This window comes from Durio zibethinus, chromosome 14 (assembly GCF_047325235.1).
Source record: "Durio zibethinus cultivar Kanyao isolate XHJ-2024 chromosome 14, ASM4732523v1, whole genome shotgun sequence".
NCBI lineage: Eukaryota > Viridiplantae > Streptophyta > Magnoliopsida > Malvales > Malvaceae > Durio > Durio zibethinus.
This window is the reverse complement of record NC_143175.1, coordinates 3,320,970-3,333,541: the sequence shown is the minus strand read 5'-3', so window position 1 is coordinate 3,333,541 and position 12,572 is coordinate 3,320,970. Positions and strand designations below refer to the sequence as shown.

General features: G+C 31.6%; 2 protein-coding genes across 3 annotated transcripts; one reads left to right on the top strand and one right to left on the bottom strand.

Moving 5' to 3' along the window:
• Positions 1-1,022: 1,022 nt before the first annotated feature.
• Positions 1,023-3,107, top strand: LOC111294066 (uncharacterized). The gene is made up of 3 exons (XM_022887234.2): positions 1,023-1,670; positions 1,918-2,337; positions 2,494-3,107. Exons 1-3 carry the CDS (start codon positions 1,214-1,216, stop codon positions 2,760-2,762), a joined length of 1,146 nt encoding a protein of 381 aa, XP_022742969.2. The 5' UTR covers positions 1,023-1,213; the 3' UTR covers positions 2,763-3,107.
• A 6,441-nt stretch (positions 3,108-9,548) lies between these two features.
• LOC111294680 (WUSCHEL-related homeobox 11-like) lies at positions 9,549-12,572 on the bottom strand. 2 transcript variants are annotated; one of them, XM_089743177.1, is made up of 3 exons: positions 11,853-12,569; positions 10,967-11,142; positions 9,549-10,015 (listed from the first exon to the last, which is right to left on the bottom strand). In XM_089743177.1, the coding sequence occupies exons 1-3, from the start codon at positions 12,418-12,420 to the stop codon at positions 9,998-10,000; spliced, it is 762 nt and encodes a 253-aa protein (XP_089599303.1). In that variant the 5' UTR covers positions 12,421-12,569; the 3' UTR covers positions 9,549-9,997. The 2 variants fall into 2 exon arrangements, with proteins under 2 accessions (XP_089599303.1, XP_022743818.2); XM_022888083.2 differs by lacking the exon at positions 9,549-10,015 and having other exon boundaries at positions 10,677-11,142; positions 11,853-12,572.

Sequence of the window (12,572 nt, the reverse complement as noted above, 5' to 3'; positions counted from 1 at the left end):
TTGCAATAGTTAGTCTCAACCATAGATGTAACCCTTTTATTTTTTGTTTTTTTTTTTCTCAGAGAAAAGCAAAGGGTTTTGAGAAGGAAGCAAAAGGTTTTGAGAAGGAGACAAACAGATTCTCGTTTTTGTCCAAAGCCCGATGAAAAAGAGAAAGTGAGGCACAGCCAACATGAATACCCGTCAACACATCCAAAAGACAGACAGAGACAAAGACACACTCACCCACACGAGCGGTTCTTCACTTGCATGCAAACCCACTGACTTTTCTCCATTTTTTTTTCTTTCATTTCTTTATTAAATCAGTCCCTTTCCCTGTACTCGGCCCTGACTCCTGAGCCCTCCGGCCCTGGCCTGACCTCATTTTTCTTTGCCGTTTTAAACACCCAAAGATAGGAAGGAAAGAGAAAAGTGAAAGATATCAAGAATCGCGTGGGTTCTTCTCTTTTTGTTTTTAAGCTAAAGGTTAAAAAAATTCTGAATTATAATTAAAAAATTATTTAAAATTTTATTTTTTATTATAATTTATTAATTTATATTATATTTAATTAACCTTTTATTTTGACAAAAAATTAATATCATAAATATTTTTATCAATTAAAATAAAATTTTATCTGACATTAATAAAATAAATTAAAATTTAATATGTAACATAATTAAAAAATATAAAAATAAAATAAAATAAAATAATTTTTTTTTCTTTATTTTTTCTTTAAAATTTTTTAAAAATTTAATCACTATAATTTAAAAATTAATTAATTAAATCTTATCACATTATTAAATTTTGTTCATTTAATAAATTAATTGAATCAAAATAAAAATAAAATTTTAATTAATTATAATAAAATTTTAAAATTTTAAATAATTATTAAATTATAATTCACGAATATTTTTACTCTTTTTTACTTTGCTTTTTACTTTATAAGAAAAAAACTAAAAACCCTTCCCTTTTAAAGCTTGTTTTCCTTTAATTCTTCTCTACCCCACACCTTTTTTTTTTTTTTTTTTTTATTTACAATAGATCAACTCATCCTCCTATTTTCTGTCTCTTCTCTTTCTTCTCCTTTCCATCTTCCCAAACGGTCCCTTCAACTGGTTGAGAGCGATGGCTAACTTCGTTCTTATTTGATCATCTGTTTCCTTTCTTCTTAGACCTCTTAACAAATTTTTTTCTTGGTTTTCTTTTCTGGGTTTATCCTGGATTTTGGTGACAATGAGTCTGCAAAATCTAAAAAATGATTTTAACTGCTATTCTGGGGTGGTTCAAGAGATGAAATTTTTAGCTCCTCCTGCTATTTTTCCTCATTCTACAGAGAGAGATACAACACTATCTCATATGGGGTTTCAGATTTCAAGCTCTTTATTGGAACAAAGCAATAAATGTTTGACATTTGAGCCATTAGAAAGCAGGGTCACTACGAGAGCTGTTGCTTCTGATGGAAAAGATGGATTTTTGGGTGTTGAAAAAAAGGTACTGTCTTTGAATTTTGGTGGTGAAGAGGAACGTAATAAGAACTCCTGTTGTACTGGTGGTAGCAAAAATGGACACACTAAGCTTTGTGCTAGAGGTCATTGGAGAGAAGCTGAAGATGCTAAGCTAAAGGAGCTTGTAGCTCAACATGGTCCTCAAAATTGGAATTTGATAGCTGAACATCTTGAGGGAAGATCAGGTAACTCAAAATTTTATGTCAAACAAAAATGATCAACATTCTATGTAAGTCTTTTTGGTTTGGATTGATCTCCACTAGAAAAATGGAGAGTTTGTTTTATTTTCTCCTACATTTACAAGGGAAGATCTTACCAATGCTTTGCATCTGATTGGTTAAACCAAATTAAAGTTCCGTTTTGCTATCATTAGTTTTGTAAAAGTTTAATATTTTTGCTAAATGGATGTTGGTTTTTTTGTATGATTGTCAGGGAAGAGTTGTAGATTAAGATGGTTTAACCAGCTAGATCCAAGAATTAACAAGAAAGCTTTTACTGAGGAAGAAGAGGAGAGGCTCTTAGCTGCTCATAGATTGTATGGTAACAAATGGGCAATGATTGCTAGACTGTTTCCTGGCAGGACTGATAATGCAGTAAAGAACCATTGGCATGTGATCATGGCTAGGAAACATAGAGAGGAATCAAGCATTTATAGAAGGAGAAAGCCTTCTTCTTCTGCCACTCAGGCAGGATTAGATGTGACTGTTCAAAACAATGCCTGCAGTGATCAATCAACCATTTCTAGCAACATAGATGAATCTGCCTCTACTTGCACTGATCTATCCCTCACTCCTTTATCAGCTAAAGTACCCCCTGGATTTTTCAGCAGTTTTAGTCCAGTTCACCAAATGGGTATGTTTATTTTTCCTTTTTTTACCAACACTTTTGATGATTATTTGCTTTCCAAATATACAGTGCTTATATTTGTCATGGTGGATTGAATTTTTTTTTAATCATGATCTTATAATAATTTATTAAATAAATGCTTTGTAATTTTGTGTTTTGCAGGTTCAGTAGGTGAAAAAGTTGTGACCAGGGGAAATGGGGATTTTGACAAGTTTTTTGGCACCGTTAATGTATTTTACCAGCAAGGACCAATGGGAGTGGTTACGGGTGTGGACGAATCTGCTCAATCGTCAGATTCGAACTCAGAAGTTTCAGCAACCGAGTCAGTGGCCACAAATAGGACCAACCACTCCATGTCTGGGGAAAGTGCAAATGGAAATCAGAAGATCAACATGCCCTTCATTGATTTCCTTGGAGTAGGAGCTTCTTAAAGACGATTTGGGGGAGGGGGGTTGTTTTTGGTTAAAACTAAAGAGACTCAGCTGAAAACAGAAGAAACAAGAGCAAAACTTTTGTTGGGCAAAATTAGCCATGTGAAAGCTCTATCCAATGGGCAAAAATGTGATCTTCTGCAGTCATCATCTCTATGGTCTTGTATGTACAGTTTACTTCCATAAATGAAAAAAAAACCATAGTTTTTTTTTTAAATGAAAAAAAACGACGAGAGAGAAAGAGAGAGTTCTAAGCAGTTATGAGTTTAACAATACAATCAACTCAATTGAATGAATCTGCCCATCTTTCATGACTTCTCACAACCGTGTTTATCTTTGATTTGATTTCTTTGACTTACACTCTCCAATTCTCCTACCAATTAATACCATGAATTTTATTTTCTTTCTTTTCGTTTCTTTTCTTTTCCCTTTAGCCAGTCAATTTCCTGTCTGAGACAAGGCTAAAGCCAGGACCACTCTGATGAAATATCAACAAAATTACATCAAATGGGGTCTACAAATCTTGCATCAGTCTCCAAAGTTTCCATAATTTAAATCTTCCTGGTTGTTAAATGGTCAATTATAAAAATGTTATATATAATTTTATAAAGGTTGAATTCCTTAATCTATCAATAATAAATTTGAAAATAAGTGGTCAGGGAATAGCCTAATGTTTTTTCGGCTCTAACATGGTTGTTATGTAGTCAATTATAGGAAAGTTACGTAATCTTTTAAAAATTGAATACATTAATGCATAGATAATAAGAAAATATATTTGGCCGGAGCATATAAGTTTAATAAATAGAAATTTAGGGTTGTTATCTAGTCGATTATAAGAATGTTTTAATTTTTTAAATGTGAATCAATACTAATTTATGGTAGAGAAATTTTGAAGGAGATTATAATTTAACGGTTTGTTCATGTTTGTTTCAATGATAAGTGCATATATTTTGATAAAACATGTGTTAAAAATCTATAAAAAAAAATTTAGAATACAATTGTAATTGAATTCAAAATTTAATTCAATTGATTTATATAATTATTTTTAAAATATGATATTTAACAATTTTAATTTTAATACTTATATTTGTTTTTTTGAATTTTCAAACAGCGATATCCTTTAAAAAAAAAAAATACCATTGCATATGTCTATGAAAAAAGAAATCTAACTCTCGTTTATGGAAATAAAATTGAACATATGTCTTAATTTATAATGGAGAAAATTATGTTTCTCTTAAGATTTTTCTAAGCACTTACAATTTTTTAAAAAAAAGTTTTAATTTTTAACACAATTTTCAACTATTTTTTTATTATGTTTTGGGAAATATTTTCTACATCAAACAAAATAAAAAAGCAATATTTTTGCATTTGAGCAACTTACTCTTCACATCGTATATTTGATTTACGAAATTCTGTACATTGGGCTAAGAAGCTATTGGGTTTGGATATGGACATGAGGCAAAAGGTGCAGAACTAATGAGTAAATACATGAATTCAGGCCCAATAAAATAGAAATGTTGCTGGTCCATCCAATAATCTTCATGCATCTAAAATAGGCTTTAACCCAGTGGGCTCTCACTCTTTGAAGCAAGGGCTTCCCAAAACCGATCTTTAAGAAAAAAAAAAAAAACTTGACGAGGATTTTTAATCAAATAAAAAAGTAAAGGATCCAACCAAGATAAACAGTACCTGCGACAGGTGACGCCTTAGCAAAATAATTATGTTGAAGAAAACAGATGTAGATTGCAATAGAACGGTAATATTTTCTTAGAATAGCCAAAAAAATTATCTGATTTGAACTTAAATCATAACTTATTTGGTTAATTTAATTATTTTTAAAAAATAATATCTAATAAATTTAAATTTTGAATCGTAATACCTGTAATCTCTTCTTTGATTCTCAGATTATAACTTTTTATGTACAAAAAAATTTACCCTATCTTTCATTTGTCACTTACATGTAGAGGAATTTGAGTTGGAATGAAATTTACATGCTGATTAGGGTTTCTTTGACCACCAACTTGTGAGGCATACAAAGATAGAGTAGCCAAGAAAACTCAAAATGAAATTCAAAACTCCTAATCCCCCTCTCCAAATTCCAAGCCAACATGCCATTAGTGGTAGGAAGAGATTCTGTAAATTCTCATAGATAGTTATATGCTTATAAGTATTTAATTGTGAATTACATTTGAATCCACAAATATATTTCAACGATTAAATGACATCTTCCCTCATAGCTACATCGGTAATTATGATTTCAAAGGCCATCGAAAGCAAGATAATTGGTTGAAGATGTATAGACTAAAAATGTATAGTTGAACTTGTGGATGATAAATTGATCTCAAAGGTATGTGTGAATTGTGATTATGATGACAGCCCACAAAAGCTCTTCAATGGGACAAGTTATAGGAAACTGCATCAAAGTTTCTAGAGTGCAAGAACAATAAATCATGTGTTAGGCAACTTAACTAATTAGGTTTAGGTTAACTAAATTTATGATATCGTTTCAAATACTTTTCTTTTTTTAAATTGTACTGCACTTTAATTGAGCTACCATGTGCATGACTTGATTATAATATTCTATGGGAGAATAAAAGGATATGTTGCCTATGCTACAACCGATGAATGACAAAATCAGATTAGATAGCCCAATTTTTTTCTTGTTTTCTTCATTGTTCCTTGGGAAACAAAGCACAAATTTTCATTTTCTGAGTAATTAATTTAGTTTATATTTTTTTTATACATATTTAAACTATGAAAAAACAAAATCTTAGTTGTAGAAATTAATAACGAAATGAAAAGATTTCGAGTGGATTTGAAGGTTTTTTTTTTTTATAAAAGAAGTCACAATTGGTTGGGTGAAAGAATAGATTGCAATTGTCAAAATTTAAACTTCATTAGATATGATTTTTTAAAATAATTGTATAAATTAACTGAATTTAGTGTTGAATTTGAAAATTATTATCTTTAAAAAAATGTTTAATGAAACCAAATTAAAGTAACCCCAAAAAGATTAAAATTGAAAGACTAATCATAGAACAAAGTTGAGTCCACTTAATCTTCACAAACATCTAGAAAAACTTGAGAAAAGGGAGGAACCCATTTGCTCCCCTTTCAAATGATGAGCATGATTCTAATTTACAAATTACAAACTCCTTTGGATTCCCCAATGTAAGTTGACTATTTGTTTCCTGGTCAGCAAGATAAGAAATTATATTTACATAGAATCTAAACAACAAAGGCAAAACTTCGGGGGAAAAAAACAACAAAGGCAAAATTTTGATAATTCACATGCCAGCCAATAAAAATTTGTAACTTGGGAATTTTCACATGGCGCATATCTCAGTAAATGTGCCATATGTTTCTCAGAATATTATGAAAAAAATAAATTTAGGATAACAAACATTCGTCTGCTTCGGATTGGTTATATTGGTCGGTGTTGAAGGCCAAGTTGTTTGAATTAATCATTTATTTTCTTTGGATTTTGAGACTTCCCTTCAATGGGAGAATCCACGTACTGTCCATGCAATATCTTTTCAACAACTTGTAAAAATATTGGAAAAAAAAATTGGTTTCTAAGTTAAAGGGTACTTTCAGGGAAACTGTCTTTTGGTTCCTTCGTGGAATGTAGCAGCTGCAATTGTTGTTATTATTATTAGCAAGCAACCACTTAGTTATAATATATAGTTTTATTTTAGAGTTTAAGATAAATTTCTATATTGGAATACTAAGCTGTTTTGTAATGATGCTTAGAGTAATTATTATTGGGTTAAAAGCCTCCAATTCAATCACACCAGCAGAAGCAAAATCAAACAATAAATCAAACACACAAGAAACAAGAATTTAACGTGGTTCGATTCAATCAACTTATGTTCACGGATGAGAAACAAAATTCACTAGTTGTAAGAATTATAAACATACTTCAAATCATCAACCTCACTCAACAATCAATACTCATAAAACACTCTCAATCTCCTCTAGTCCTATGAAGTATTCTCAATCCAAATAAACACAAACTCAAACCCTTGTGCATAATTTCAACATAACAAAATACATACCCATATGCTCTCATATATCATACCTATGTGGACTCTTTCAGTCTCCTCTAATCCATTTACAAACAAACATACACACCCATAAGACTTAGAGGCCCAATACTCCTATGGGTGTCTATCTCACAAAATCTTACAACTCTCTTACATCTTTTTTTCATCCCTAACCCTGTAGAGACTTCACCTATTTATAACCATACAAACTTGCCCATTAAGAATTCCTTTCCTCTTAGAATTCTTCTTCTGTAAATCAAACTTGCATATTAAGAATCTATTTCCTTTTAGAATTTTTTTTTTGCAAGTCAAACTTACCTATTAAGAATTTTTTTTCTCTTAAAATTCTTCTTTTACAAGTCTTTTTGTCTATCAAGTAATATCTGACAAATCCCAAACAAATTTTTGATGAGATTTGAGTCATTATTCCCAACAATCTCCATCTTGACTCAAATTTCATAAATCATCTGTCTTCATGTTAGACATAATTGGCTCCACCTGCAATAAAAGTCTCACAACCATATTCTTTGTGTGTCTTCATGCAAACCAATCATCAATCTTCAAAACTTGAACTCAAATTCTTTTCTTGAATCAAGCTCTTCTGGACTTGCTTTTTCCCATAGCTTGAACTATGCTCTCCCCACATCTCGAACCTTCAGCTCTTTACATGTCTTGAATCTTTAGCTCTTTTCACATTTCAAACCTTTGACTCTTCCTACGTTTTAAACCTTCAGCTTTGATACCACTTGTTGGGAAACACCAGAGCTCTGATACCATTTGTTGGGCTAAAAGCCTCTAATCCAATCACACCAAAGGAAGTAAAATCAAACAATAAATAAACATACAAGAGATAATAATTTAACATGGTTCGATCCAATCAACCTACGTTCACAGATGAGGAACAAGATCCACTAGTTGTAGAGAATTACAAACATACATCAAATCATCAACCTCACTCAACAATCAATACTCATAAAACATTTTCAATCTCCTCTAGTCCTATGAAGTATTCTCAACCCAAACAAACCCAAACCCTTGTGCACCCTTTCAACATAACTAAACACATACCTAGTCTATATATCATACCTATGTGAACCTTCTCAGTCTCCTCTAGTCTACTTACAAACAAACATATACACTCATAAGATGTAAAACACATACCCATATGCTTCCATATATCATACATATGTGGACCTTCTCAGTCTCATCTAGTCTACTTACAAACAAACATATACACTCATAAGACGTAGAGCCCCAATAATTTTATGGGGTGTCTATCTCACAAAATCTTACAACTCTCTTACATCTTTTTCTCATCCCTAATCCTGTAAAGACTTCACTTATTTATAACCATATAAACTTACCCATTAAGAATCCCTTAGAACTCTCTTACATCTTTTTCTCATCCCTAACCCTATAGAGACTTCACATATTTATAACCATATAAACTTGCTCATTAAAAATCCCTTTCCTCTCAGAATTCTTCTTCTGTAAGTCAAATTTGTCTATTAAGAATCATTTTTCTTTTAGAATTTTTCTCTTGCAAGTCAAACTTATCTATTAAAAATCCTCTTTCTCTTAAAATTCTTCTTTTACAAGTCTTCTTATTCATCAAATAATATCTGATAAATCCCAAACAAATTTCTAACAAATCCCAAACAAATCTTTTATGAGATTCGAGTCATTATTCTCAACAATTATGTTATGAATTTTAAATTTGTTAAATATCATCTTTTAAAAATCATTGTATGAATCAATAAAACTAAATCTTATGTTCAAACTATATATTTTTTCAGTAGATAACTATGCTGTTTTTTTATTGCATGTTGTCTAACTTTTACATCAGTTTCTTTGTTTTGAAAATAATTTGTATAGAAAAACCGAAAAGAAAGAAAAAGAAGATTAAAATGCCACAACTTCAAATTTAAGCTTCTTAAAAGAGATTCAATTAATAAGAAATTTAATTTTATTCTCAACAAAAAAAAAGAGAAAGCAAAACAGGCTTGAGAACATATTCTTTCGAGAGAATCTTTTAGGTTAGTACAGCAAAAGGAAAACCAATGTATACAAGTTTTCACTGTAAAATATATGAAGTTGTGAATTCCAAAGGTTAAATTCATCTATTTGAGTAGCTAAAGAAAGTAGAATTTTGAAAATCTGGGGATTTGAAGGAATCCAGAATTCTATAAGGCTCAAAATTAGGAACTTGAACCTCTTATAAAAAAGGGAACAACCGCTGAGGCTAAACCTTGGGTGTTAGATTTCATTTAATTTGTTGATTTTGTTTTATTTGGGGAAAAAAAATTCAATTCTTCAATTATCCTAATAAGTTTCAATGCCATTTTGGTTAAAGTTTACTCTATCGGCCAAAATAAATTAATTAAATGGATGTAAATTTTGATTAAAATGAGGTTATGTTGACCATTCTTTGACAAATTGATCTGCCGTAATTCCTTTTTAATCAAATGAAAGAATCTTTCAAGTAAAAAACATATGTAAGACATTTTAAGCAGCAAAGGAAGGACCGATGGAATGTAAAAGACAGTTTGGAATCATTTGTGTCCACCCACCAACCATTGACTTGCTCCAAAGTTTTTCCTCTCAAGCCCCATATATTAGTCTAACAGTTTAAGGCATTCGCTCGAGTGATTGGGACGATCGAATAAATCTTAATACAAGAAAGAAAACCAACCCTTTAATGTTGTCATTGCCAATTGGTATCAAAGCAATTGCATGAAGGAAAAATGGAAAATTGAAGCCCCCAATTTTCAGCCTTGAATGCCTATAAACCAGCAGATTTCTATTTGAAACATGGGAACAGCCAAATATACATGGTAAAACCATGGCTGGAAACCAGATGTAAAGCAGTACTAGTACTGGGATCAAGATCACTAATTGTATGATCCTGATATAGGAGGTAACATAGTATGCAGCATAAAATTATGACTTACATAAATATGTATCCTGTGCTTTCATTACCCTCTTGGGTTGTAGAAAAGGTTTCTGTAGATTTATGTAATATTGAGGTTGAGTGAGTTCCTATAAAACAAGAGATAATAAAAAGGAAAGAAATCAAGGAGATATAAATAAGCAAAAATAGGTAAGGAAACTTGGGTCTTGTTGCATAGTTGCATATCATCACAAAATACTGGCAGCTCCCACTAGTTTGCTTGCAACTGTAATTCCTCTTTAAGTTGTTTTGGAAACCTGTAATCAATTTTTTTATACAGCTGAATGAGATGTAATTGATAAATTATGTACCTTATACTATGTTTGGACAGAAGTAAAATGTAGGGAAAAAAAGAACGAAAGGAAGCTAGAAAAGTTACTTTCCATTGTATTTAGTATGAAAGATGAAAAATATAAGGAGAAGTTAAGTTTAAAATTATAAATAAAATTGTTAATTTAAATTAAATAAATGTTTTCTCATAACATTTAAAAATATTGAATTTGAAAAAAAATTACAAATCCAATCATTTTTTTCTTTTCCTATTTCTCTCCTACCATGCGAGAAAAAAAAAGAAAAGAAAATAATTTTTCTTCCAACCTCTTTCGTTCCTCTTTCACATCTACCAAACACCGTATTAAGGTCAAAAGATAAGTTGATTCGAACTAATTTGATGCTACTTTATGAGCATAAGTATTAAATTAAAAAATTAAGTGTAGAAACCTAACATAAAAACAATTAATTAAGGGTACGGTACATATCTTTAAATTTTATAAACTTAAAGATTGTGTGCGCCGTGTGAGAATTTTAGACGAATTCCAAAAAATTCCCTCACCCCACTTTAAACAAAAAAATTTTTATGTACTTTGCCATGAAAAGATCTTATAAGAAAGTACATAAAAAAATTTAACTTGAGAAAGAAATATTTTGATTTATACTACTAGGATATAATATTGGAATCAAAATCTCTGTATTGCCAAAGCAAATTTCCAAATGTAGAGGGATTTTTTCTGATAGAGGGAGAGGTAGTGTTCCATACAAGTAAGACGGATGTGCCGGTGAGACGATGAAAAAGAAGAACGGAGCGGATGAAAAGAAATGTGAATTCAAAGTTATTGAAAAACATAGAATTTTACGGCAACAGCCAGCTCTAAAATTCTTGGTGGCTAGCCATAGAGCTTGGCACATAGTTGTCTCCCAAATGTACTTACAAGGAAATAGCTTTCGCCATGCTGCAAGCTCTGAAGTAAGAAGCCAAACTCATTCATGGGGACAGGCACACCCGAGGAATGGACCAACACTACCTCTTCACCAAACATGGCTTTCATGTCAAGTGGTCCTCTTGGAACTTCTGTTGGTACTCCATTGATGAAGACTGTGATGAATCCTGAAAAACAGCTAAAAGAATTAATTACAAGGGAATTCATGAGTTAGTTTAATAATTAACTTTATTTCCTAGCTATTAGGATAACATTTCTCCATTTTGCAACTGCAAGATTTGCAGCTTTTAAGTCAGTTGCAGAATTTCAGCACTTAATAGCAGCAGAAATTCTGAAAAACCGGTGTAATAGCAGCCTATTCTCAAAATATAATGCTAGCTTTTAGGTCTAAAGACTTCGTAAAGCAGAGAATCTTTAAGAAAACTTCAGAAAAATTAAAGCGCTTGGCTTAGGTTCTTTAAGTTTCTTTCAATCATTAGTTCCTCCTGTATAAAATTGATTTCTCTTGAAAACACATAAAAATTTCTTGAATAAGCCAAGATAAAGCTTGAATATGAAAAAAATAATGCAGTATATTTACGGGGTATAGTGCAACTCTATTTTCAAACAATAAATACACTGTTCCATCACAAGAAAGTTACTGTTATAGATACTTTATTCTCTGTCATTTTCAATTTAAAACAAAACTCTGATTTTTAAATTCATGAATTTAAAACAAAAATTTGGGCGAAGAAAGTATAGTTTTGAAGTGGATGACCATAATCCACAGTCCTCCAACATGAAAATTAATTTCATAAATTGCATGAAAGAAATTGAGATTCCAAACAAAATGTTAGTAAAAGAAGGAATTAATCAACTCTATCTGCCATGCAATTACCAGACTGGTAGTGCAAATTCGAGGTTTCTGATGGGCACAAAACTGATGTTACACTGGAGCTTTGCCCAATTTCTTGAAACCCCATATGAGGAGACATTGGGTGTAGATTTTCCATTCCATCATCAACCATGACACCACAAGAAGAGGAACCAACGAGGAAAGGAGGAGAAGAAGCTACATTAGAAGGAGAATTTGCAAACCCCATAGCAGGCGCGCTGCTGCTATTTTCATGCTGAATTGCACCACCACAACCACCACCACCAATTACTTGTGCTTGGTTTCTTTGTTCTCCTGCAAGGCTAGCTTGCAGCTGTCGTTGTCGGCGGCGAGACCTTGAACGTCTATTTTGGAACCAGTAGAAGACATTAGCATCGCCAACAGAACCAAATTTCTCAAGCAGCTTTCTTATTCTCACAGTTTCATCTTTAGGAGGGTTTACCATGCCACTATTAAAGATGGACTCAAGTATGAGGATTTGTTCCGGCTTTGGAGTCCACCTTGATCTGACTGGTTCACTCCTCTCTGAACCATGGATCGAACTATTTGGCCCTGGAGCTTGATCTTCCATTACTAAGAAGGAAAAAAAAAAGAAATGGTCTTGAAGCTGAAACCTAGGTTTAAAATATAGGGTGAAAAACAAAGCACATGAACACGCAGTCAATAATACATTAGAGAGAGTGAATTTATATAAATATCTTGATGGAATGTTACTTTCTAAAG

What these genes read in the sequence shown, in the direction of transcription:
- LOC111294066 (XM_022887234.2), top strand. Translation starts at nt 1,214, where the DNA reads ATGAGTCTGCAAAATCTAAAAAATGATTTTAACTGCTATTCTGGGGTG. An exon ending in ACATCTTGAGGGAAGATCAG is followed by an intron (nt 1,671 to 1,917) that starts GTAACTCAAAAT and finishes TATGATTGTCAG; the next exon opens with GGAAGAGTTGTAGATTAAGA. An exon ending in TAGTCCAGTTCACCAAATGG is followed by an intron (nt 2,338 to 2,493) that starts GTATGTTTATTT and finishes TGTGTTTTGCAG; the next exon opens with GTTCAGTAGGTGAAAAAGTT.
- LOC111294680 (XM_022888083.2), bottom strand. Translation starts at nt 12,420, where the DNA reads ATGGAAGATCAAGCTCCAGGGCCAAATAGTTCGATCCATGGTTCAGAG. An exon ending in GAATTTGCACTACCAGTCTG is followed by an intron (nt 11,143 to 11,852) that starts GTAATTGCATGG and finishes GCTGTTTTTCAG; the next exon opens with GATTCATCACAGTCTTCATC.